The sequence below is a fragment of the Lynx rufus genome, unplaced genomic scaffold, assembly GCF_022079265.1.
Source record: "Lynx rufus isolate CCGP_SWC_20201006 ecotype Redwood Valley unplaced genomic scaffold, mLynRuf1.p SCAF_6, whole genome shotgun sequence".
In the NCBI taxonomy this organism is placed as follows: Eukaryota; Metazoa; Chordata; class Mammalia; order Carnivora; family Felidae; genus Lynx; species Lynx rufus.
In genome coordinates, this window is record NW_025814878.1 from 26,447,837 (window position 1) to 26,458,384 (window position 10,548).

Consider the following 10,548-nt stretch of genomic DNA (forward strand, 5'->3'; position numbering starts at 1 on the left):
TGATTAATACTTCTGTTATAGTCTTAAAATTTAAATAAGAAATTTAAGCAGTTCTCTGACTTTGAAGGAAAGATACTCTATTTCGTATTTCTGAAATAGGAAAAGAATTCCTACTATTTTAACACCAGTCTCTTTTTTTTTTTTTTTGCTTTTTTTCCATATTCTGCCTGTTAGCCAAGCTCAACCTCAGGTGCAGGTGCAGGATGAAGAAATTACAGAAGATGACCTCCGCCTTATTCATGAGAGAGAATCTTCTATTAGGCAACTTGAGGTAAGCTTTGTGTGGCCATTGGGTGGCAGCTGTGTTCTCAGTGTGTTTGTGACAATTCTGGGGGAGGGGCTGGGAAAGAAAACTAAATGTATCAGTGTGGGGGTATTTCTTACCAATGAGAATAATTCCCTTTTAAAAAATAAATCTCTTTAGAATTTGTGCTAAAATGAGAGACCCGACCTCCCTCGTCTCCAGATTTGTTTTTTATCCTGTCAGGTCACCACCGCAGGTCCTTCACACGGAAGAAATCTCAGTTCAGAGATGTGTGTTCAGGGAGCCTGGATGGCTTCCGTAGCACATGGTACACCTCAGACCCGCCTGAGTGAGACTGGACAGGGGCTTGACACGTATCTTATTTCTCTGTAACATGTTCTTGACCTCAAAGAGCTCTAAAGGGATTAGTAAGCCTCAGTTCTTGTGGAACCCACCTGTTCTCTAGAAGGTGGGCTGATAATAGCTAACAGTAGCTACAGTTTATTAAGGGTTTTCAAGCCCCATGTGATCAATTTTTTGCATGATCTCATTTAGTTCCCTTAAAAACTGTGAAGTAGTTAACTATGTTGTCATCATCACCATTTTATAGGCGGGGAAATAAGGCACAGGATGAATATGTAAATTGCCCCCCCCCATAAAATATTTAAACTTTATTCTTTAATAGGGCAAAATAAAAGTTATTGTATATTAAAGAAAAGTAAATTTATAACTTCTTCATCACTGTTCCATTACATAATCAAATTTATTAATGTGAGACTTTAAATTTATACCTAATGTTTTGTACTTTTACAGTGTCAAATCGATGTGTAAGTTTTTACTAGAAATATAGCCTAACAATAATTTGTTTTACTCTTGTGAGGAAATACTGCTAGTGATAACAAAACTATCAGATTACATGAACATAAACTCAGTAACCCAGGGCCCTTCTCTCATAGATTCCTGGTTTCTATGCTGCCTCGTTTGGTATTTTTAACGTCACAAACTTACTTTTAAAGAACTGGTTACAGTTGTTCAAGGTCATGTTACTTAGGATTAATTATAGTAAAGTAGTTTCCTGATATTTCCAAAATTTATGATTTAAGTCTACATGCATACTCACTTAATTTTTGCCTTTTGTGGGTTGGGGGCTGAATGTCTGATTGTAATAATATGTGCTTTTTTCTCTCAGGCTGATATTATGGATATTAATGAAATATTTAAAGATTTGGGAATGATGATTCATGAGCAAGGAGATGTAATAGGTAAGCCCTGCTGAAGTAGGAACAGTCTATAGCAATTTACCTGTGATAACTTCTTTTTTGTTTTGGTTTTATTTTTGAGAGAGAAAGTGTGTGAGCGGGGGAGGGCCCGAGAGAGAGGGAGACAAAGAATCCAAAGCAGGCTCCAGGTTCTGTGCTGTCAGCACAGAGCCCAATGCAGGGCTCGAACTCACAAACCACAAGATCATGACCTGAGCTGAAGTCGGATGCTTAACCGACAGAGCCACCCAAGTGCCTCCCCACCTTTTTAAAAAATATTTTGTTTATTTTTGAAAGAAAGAGAGAATGAGCTGGGGGGCGAGAGGGAAAGGGAGGCACGGAATCTGAAGCAGGCTCCAGGCTCTGAGCTGTCAGCACAGAGTCCGACCAGGCTCGAACTCAGTGAACCCCCAAATCATGAGCTGAGCCAAAGTCAGATGCTTAACAGACTGAGCCACCCAGGTGCCTCTACCTGTGGTTACTTCTCAACCGAGAGTAACCCCTCTCTCTTTCAGACCCCCTAGTATTAAAAGCACAGCCTCTGCAACAGACAAAGCATTACCCTTGGCATTATCTAAAACAGATCTTCTTTTTGGCTCCTACTGATCAAATCAACCAGCTTCATTTATTTGAGTCTCTAAATCTAATCAGAACCTTCTGCTGCAGAGACCATGGAAGGCACCACATAGCCTCATTGCCACTTATTTGCAGGACCCCTGGTTTCCATCTCAACCCCTGTTAATTCTCATCCCACCAAGCACTTTCTGCAAAACTTGTGCCATTTATAATTGTGCATGCTATCTTATCTTTTAGATTGGAAGGAATAGGTAGCTATTTGCCTAATCATTTATTCTGATATCTTTTTGGTAGATTAATTTAGTTGTATTAGATGGTAAGCATACTTTTATAGATTCTTTTAAAAAATAGTCAGTGACTAAGACTCCCTATAAGTTTTAAATGTGATAGCTTTTCAGTTAAGGTATAACTATCTGGACTGATCAAAATCCTGATCATTTTTATCATTTGGAAATATGAAGATACCAGTGGATGTATCTAAAGATACATTCAGTATATTTTCTGAATTTGGTTCAGTTTAAATACTTGGACCTATACTTTGCTACGAATAAGTATTTTGTGTCCATTCTTACCCGTCTCTGTAGTTACAGTAGATCACAGGATAAAATTTCAAAAACCAGTTCTTTCATTCATCCAGTCAATATTTATTGAGTGCCTAGTATATGCAAGCACAAATCTAGGCATTGGGGATTTAGCTGAAATTAGACAAATGGTAAAAGACCCTGCTTTCATGAATCTTATAATCTAATTGGAGGAGAGAGAGAATTTTTTATAAAAGGAAAGAAAAGTAAGTAAATGCTGATTAGTGCTATCGGGGAAAATAGCAAAAGTAGGAGGAGGGGGCTGCTTGCAGTAGAGAATGTTACGGCTCTTCTAGGGTAGTCAGGTAAGACCTTACTGGTAAGTGACATTTTAGTGAAGACTTCATGAAAATAAGGGAGTAAGTGAAAGAAAATCTTCTAGGCAGAGCAAAGGACAGTTGCAAAGGCCTTCAGGTAGAAGCATGTCTGATGCTTTTGGTGAGTGAAATGAGTAAGAGGGAGTGGGAGATGATGTCAGGAATCATAAAGTTCAGCATCATATAAGATCCTGAGCCATTATGAGGACTTTTATTATTACTAATGGATGGAAAGCCACAGGAGGATTTGAGCAGAGTGTTATCATCTGACTTAGTTTTTTTTTTTTTTTTTTTATTGTATTGTATTTTGAGAAAGAGTGAGTGCACTCTTTCTCAGAGTGAGTGAGTGAGTGAGTAGCTGGAGATGTTCAAGTTTAAAATCCCATGGAAGACAGGTCAGATACCTGGTCAGTATAAAAAATAGCCTGTCTGTTCCCAGGAGGAGAGGGGCAGAAGGAGAGAGAAGGAGAAGCAGAATCTTAAGCAGATCAATACTCAGTGTGGAGCCCGATGTGGGGCTCGATCCCACAATCCTAGGATCATGACCTGAGCTGAAATCAAGAATTGGATGCTCAACCAACCAAGCCTCCCAGGCACCTGCCCTGACTTAGGTTTTTTTTTTTTTTTTTTTTTAAATTTTTTTTTCATGTTTATTTATTTTTGAGACAGAGAGAGATGGAGCATGAACAGGGGAGGGTCAGAGAGGGAGACACAGAATCTGAAGCAGGCTCCAGGCTCCGAGCTATCAGCACAGAGCCCGACGCGGGGCTTGAACTCTCAGACCTCGAGATCACGACCTGAGCCGAAGTCGGAAGCTTAACCAACCAGCCACCCAGGCGCCCCTGACTTAGGTTTTAAAACACTCACACTGGCTACTAGTTTGAGAGCAGACTATCAAAGGGCAAGACTAAAAGCAAAGAGACCACTTAAAAGGTGATCGCTGCAGTCTGGGTGGGCAGTGTGTTGCCTTGGATCAAGATGGAAGCAGCATGGGAAAGCAAGCTGATGCGGCCAGTCTGGAAAACAGTATGGAGGTTCCTCAAAAACTAAAAATAGAACTACCCTACAACCCAGCAATTGCACTACTAGGCATTTATCCAAGGGATGCAGGCGTGCTGTTTCGAAGGGACACATGCACCCCCATGTTTATAGCAGCACCTTCGACAATAGCCAAAGTATGTAAAGAGCCCAAATGTCCATCGATGGATGGATGGATAAAGAAGATGTGGTTTATATATACATTGGAGTATTACTCAGCAATCAAAAAGAATGAAATCTTGCCATTTGCAACTACGTGGATGGAGCTGGAGGGTATTATGCTAAGTGAAATTAGTCAGAGAAAGACAAAAATCAAATGACTTCACTCATATGAGGACTTTAAGAGACGAAACAGATGAACACAAGGGAAGGGAAACAAAAACAATATAAAAACAGGAAGGGGGACGAAACAGAAGAGACTCATAAATATGGAGAACAAACTGAGGGTTACTGGAGGGGTTGTGGGAGGGGGATGGGCTAAATGGGTAAGGGGCACTAAGGAATCTACTGCTGAAATCGTTGCACTATATGCTAACTGATTTGGATGTAAATTTAAAAAAAAAGCCATTCACCATGATTAAGTGGGATTTATTCCCGGTTTGCAAGGGTGGTTCAATATTCACAAATCAAGCAACTTGATACAAATTGAGCATGATACACGCACTGAGCATGGAGTCTGAAGGTTCTCCACCCCCCTTCCCCCTCCCTCCCTCCCTCTCGTTCTCCCTCTTTCTCTCTCCTTCTGTCCCTCTCCCCTGCTAATGTTCTCCTCATAAAATAAAATAAAATAAAATAAAATAAAATAAAATAAAATAAAATAAAATAAAATAAAATAAAAAGATGGAAGTAGCAAAGTGGTGAGAGATAGTGGAATTCTGGATAGTTTTAAAATGTAAAACCAAAAGGATTTACTGACTGGCTGGATGTGGATATGAGACAGAATTAATTCAAGGACAACTCTTTCTTTAAGGTTTTAGCCAAGCCCAGGAAAACAATGATGTTGCCATTTTCTAAGATGTAGGAATCTGTAACTCCAGCTAGTATAGAGGGCTAGGAATCAACAATTTTTGGATATGTTGAAATGAGGTAGGTTTGCTTGGCAAGCAGGAATTTGAGGTGAAATAAATTAATGTCAGCTCGGTTTTTTGCACCCATGGTCAGCTGCAAGGGTTCAGGTTGGGGTTTTGTCACATAAATCTGACTAAAGTAGGTGGCAAGGGAGCCAAGGGTGAATGTAAGAAAGTGTAGGCAAGTGGTGGTCCTGGGGATCTCAGCTGGGTAAGGAGGAAAGTGAGGACAGGAAGTGTGTTGAAGGACAGTGACATAGTGCTAGGGTCAGTGAAGTCATGGTTTTCAAAAGAGTGTGCTGTAAAGGTCACGTGATGCTCAGAGACTGAGGTGTGGAACTGAGTTTATAAAGAAACTGCAGTTATTTGTCGTGATAAGGTTTGGGATACAATCATGGAGGTCGGTGCCCGGAAAAGGAGAATTGGCAAAGTCATTGAAAAAGTGTGGTCAGGGCACTGAGAAGGCCGAGTATTAGCAGGTCAACAATTGGCTGGTGAAATCTCCAGTTGTATAATAGGAGAAGCGTCAAAGTGAATCTAGAGCTAAAATATTCCAAGAATGAAGGAAAGACCATGAGCTCTCTAGATGTTTGCTACAAGGGGGTTGGATGCATTTGCAAGCATGAGCTCTACTTTTGAGAGTTGGTAGGGAGGAGGGAGAGGCAGTGATCTCGTGCTGCAGGGTGACTCCATTTCCACCAGTAGGCCAGAGCAGCTAGGGAAGGAGAACTTACGAAGGCTCATGGGTCCCCCAGGGGGGCTGGGTTTCAGCACAGAAGTAGCTTGATGATGACCACAGAGCAAGTGCTGGTTTTCGATACTCTGTTTACCCTCAGGAACAGTTGTTAGATGTTTAGTACCGCATTGGCCATTGGAGCCCGCAGACTAAATAGTACACTTCGGGGGTAACCAGGTAGACCTGGGGCTGTGTTGTAGTGAAGAAGATCCAGTTTCTTTTCAAATATTTGTGTGTCATTTGGATCATTTGAGAAATAGTGCGGGGAAGAGTTACAGCCAATTTAACAAAAATTTTGACTTCACCCACATACTACTAATGTTAACATTTGAATAGTGAACATGGTTGATCTTACATTGAATGAAATCTTGTGACGTGTGCAGCCCTCTTACTGGGGCATCAGCACCCGTCTAGCAGTTTTGCATGTCTGTATGTCTGTTTTCTTTTAAAGATAGCATAGAAGCCAACGTGGAAAACGCGGAGGTGCACGTTCAGCAGGCAAACCAGCAGCTGTCAAGAGCAGCAGAATATCAGGTAATATTTACTGCAGTAAATTACCTCATAACTTTGAGTTTCAGCTCTGTGTGTGTGAGAGAGAGAGAGATCGAGAGATCAGTCGGGTGTAAAGTAGCTGGAGATGTTCAAGTTTAAAATCCCATGGAAGACAGGTCAGATACCTGGTCAGTATAAAAAATAGCCTGTCTGTTCCCAGGGTTGAACCAGAATTGTGGCCCACAGGGATAGGAAATTCAGTGTTTAGAGTCCTGAGGGGAGCAGGAGATACCTCTAGGCATTTCTCACAGCTGGTGATCTCTGATGCCAGCCCTCACCCTTTGTTTCTCTCACTCTTTCCTTTCAGCTTTTTTTTTTTTTTTTTTTTTTTTTGTCCATGACTTTCTGCACCAAAGAGGCAAAGATCTTTGTTCTAGAGAGTTCTCTTAATTCCTATGGCAATATATTCACTTAGAGTGCCCCTGATCACTAGGTATTCTGTCTACATTCAGCAGACCCTTCAGGAATGAATTGATCTCTTATGTGAATCAGGTTAATACAGGGAGTCCCCTCTATATGTGACAAACAGAAAGTATGTGAAAGTACTCCACCAACATTAGGACCATGAGCTATTCATATAGCTTATGAAGACAATAAGGGTAAGGCCCTTTTAAAACTCCCCTTTTTGTCGTTGTTTGTAATTATTTTCTCAGACCTTATTGCCTTCTTATAAAGTATCTAAGATATTGTCACCATCTTAGGTATTTTCAGTTGCTCTTCACTTTTGTTACTAACCCCAGAAGTTTCCTTTCGTTGCAGTGCCGTTTTTCACTAGACAAACCACTGCATCCTTGGTGATACATTGAGAACAATGAAGCTCTATAGAAATTGCTGAGTTACAGCCCGTTGTATTCAGTGATGCAGTAACTGTCACTCACCTTTACCTTCTGTGGGCCAGTGATTCAGGTGTGTGGCTCAGCAGAATTAATGTCACAGACTGGAGGTATCATTCATAAATAGTTGAACACACCCACATAGCACAGATGCTGGGTTACAACTGCTCAAAACATAGCGGTTAGCAGGATGTATCAGTAACTAGGCTTACCTGCCATGTTGTTTTGCTTTTGGATTTTGGAGGGGTGTAGCTATGTCTCCCAAGTTTTACTTTCCCCTTGGGGAAGGGCCAGCCTACCTCCACCCTGGGGAAAAGGAGCACATCTTCCCAGTCTTCTCACCTTCATATCTGGAGCTGCCCCATACTTAACCCCACGGGCCCTGGAGGGAGAAGGAAAGAGCCATGCAGCACAAGCACTGGGGAGAAAAGCAGCTTCCCTCCAGTTCTCTTTGGAGGCCTTGGTATTAAAGTCATGTCTCTGCAAAATACGGCACTTCTCAATAGTGTGGGTGAACCCTGAGTGGAAGGGCAGCTGATAGAGGCTCTTATCGCTGCAGTACCCTACCCCCCACCCCATGCTAGCGAGGGTGCCCTGGGCGCAGATGTCCTGTAGTGGGGAGCCTGTGATTGTTCATAAAGGTGTATTATACTTGTGTCTGTGGTACTCACATGGAGTCTGGGGAAAATACGTAGGCAGGATGCTACTGAAACTTCAGAGAAATCGTGCTTCATTTATGAGGAATATTCAGTTGAAAAAGTTGCTGACTATGTGGTATACGGAAAGTCATTATAGTTTTCAGGAGAATTTCACAGAAACCTATCTTTCTGGAAATTTTATGGTACTCCTAGTCGACACAAAGAAAATTTACAGATTTTTTTACTTTGTAAGAAAAAGGATTCCTGCATGTTGCTGTGAGATACGCAAGCCATTAAAGAAATCTGGAAACCTACAGCTGGGCCAGAAATGAAGAACGGAACAAAACTTTTAACCTTTGTATTTTAAATGACTGTATTATAACTTTTTAGCTGTTTGGTTTTTATTTGTATGTTGAGATTTTTCATGGAGTTTCTATTGATATTGAAGAATGGGAATTTTGGAAACTAATACTTCAGGAAAAATTGCCAAGCATTCATGTTTGTTGATATTTTCAGAGAACTCATTTTGAAGAGCAACTCTTTGATAAAAATTTTAAAATGTGTAAGCTTTTAAGCTGTTCTTAGTTTTTACACATAGGTAACCTCAGTCTTTTGATTAAGTCAGTAACCTATTTGTCTGCGTCTCTTTTTTAAGCCCAGAAAAATGACCGATAAAGGTTGAATGATTAGCCCCTGAATTAAACCACTAATTTAAGAAGACTATTTTTTGAAAGAATAGTGCCATTTGTATTTGAAGAGATTTTGGAGAAGCAAAAAAGTATAGCCAAAAATCTGAGGGCAGTTAATTACTATTGGTTTGACTCTAGAAATGAACCATATGATTTTTCAGTTGCTATAGAGATGCTCCCCTACACATATAAACATGTTTTTTTGTTTTTGCATCTGTAGCGCAAATCCAGAAAAACCCTGTGCATCATCATTTTTATCATTGTCATCGGACTTGTAATTCTCGGTCTCATCATATGGAGAGTGAAAGGCTGAATTATAAAGGAGCACACTGTTGCACTACATTCTCTAAATTATGTACGAAGATTCCTGTAATCATTTTTTTTATTATTATTATTATTCTAAAGCTACTGCATAAAGGATGGCTCCCATACTTTGTTATTTTTATTTGGCAGGGGGAAGTTTCTTTTAGATTCAATCTGATATTTTCTAATACTGAAAGTTTTTCTTGGTATCACTGCTGGCATAACTTCTGTGCTTTTCAATCTAGTAACTCTGAGCTTTTGTCCACGATGTATATGCCTTTCATTTATAATTTATTTGCCCTGTTGACTTAGCTTTTGGGATCAGTAAATTTAAAGGTGTGTGTGTGTGTGTGTGTGTGTGTGTGTGTGTTCGTGTTCTGTGTGCATTTGTCTCTGTCACAGAGTGACATGCACCCAGATTTGTGTGACTTCAATTAAAAATCTCAAATTTAATTTTGATATGGGCCAGCAGAGGAAATATTCTCAGTAACGTAGGGAAAATTAACCCACCTGTTTGTGGTGGTTTGTTTTCTTTCGTTTTCTGGTTCATAACAGCACAAATTATCTATTTAACTTTTATTGTTGGTTTTCTCTTAAGACCTTCGTTTACTCTAAATGAAATCAGTGAGTAATTTCCTAGAATATCTCATCCTCCTGATGTGTATATATTAAACATTTGCTGTAGATTGCCTAGTAAAATACTAAGGATAATTGTTTTTGCATAGGACCTGTTTAAGTCTGATGTTTGCTGGGGTATGTGTAGTCACTATAAATGTTAAATGTAATTTGGAGGAAGAGTATGAAAAATCAGTTCATACTATGTTAGAAATCTGGAGATCCAACTTGTTATTCTGCTGTGTACTTCCACAGCTATTAGGATGGAAAATTAATTACCTTCCCTGAAATCCTTCAGAATTATGGCTACATGTATATCCTTGGGTCAGAATTACTTTTGGGGAGCAACTTTCCCAGAATTATTGTTTTTGAGCACTAACACTTAAAATTTAATGTTTACCTTGCATACCATTTTGTACCATCCTCCATTAGAAAACAATTTGGATGTTTGCCAATTAACCACTTGCCTTTTTAAATCAATGTTGTTTTGATGCACTAATCTGAATACTGTAAAGAAGTTTGTCTTAGTTTATAGTTTGTATTTTATAACAATGTTCTTATATAGCAGTTTGATAGTGAAGTCAGTGTTTTACATGGCAAGCTATGAGACTCCAAATGGGAACAAATAAAATATTAAGTAAAGCGTGTCTTTGCAACCAGAATAAAGATGATTTTAAAAGTGTCTGGATAGTTCTACTGTGTGAGGACTCTGCTTTGGTGGGACCAGCACTTGACATAACCACACAGCAGCCCTTCTGTCTTTCTGGAGTACCAGTTTACTCAAAGTGTTTTATTTGGCAACCTTTAAAAGTTTTGCTACTAGTAGGAGCTGCCTTGCATGTCAGCAAAACTCCCATTGTTTTCCTACAGGAGACTGTAGAAAACGTTCTTGTGAGTGAGTGATTAGAAGCTTTGAGACTCTGTTTCCCAAATCAGCTTGCTTTAGTGAACAAGATGGGCTATGCAGGGGAATTCGTACAAATACTACCTGATCTGAGGTCAGTGCAAGCCCACCAGACCTGCTTGAACATGAAAGAAGTGTGCTGTTTCGGGTGAGAAGCCAGTATCTTACAGCTACATAAAACTCCCAATGGCTCCCA

The 10,548-nt window shown here is 39.9% G+C and overlaps 1 protein-coding gene across 3 annotated transcripts in view; it reads left to right on the forward strand.

Moving 5' to 3' along the window:
- STX7 (syntaxin 7) overlaps nt 1–10,130 on the forward strand; it is a 41,869-nt gene extending 31,739 nt beyond the window's left edge. The window contains exons 7-10 of one of the 3 annotated variants that reach the window (XM_047102776.1): nt 175–271; nt 1,434–1,506; nt 6,270–6,352; nt 8,095–8,743. In XM_047102776.1, coding sequence (XP_046958732.1) covers nt 175–271; nt 1,434–1,506; nt 6,270–6,352; nt 8,095–8,121 — 280 coding nt within the window. In that variant the 3' untranslated portion in view covers nt 8,122–8,743. The other 2 variants (XM_047102775.1, XM_047102774.1) reach the window with 2 other exon arrangements.
- Nucleotides 10,131–10,548: the final 418 nt, after the last annotated feature.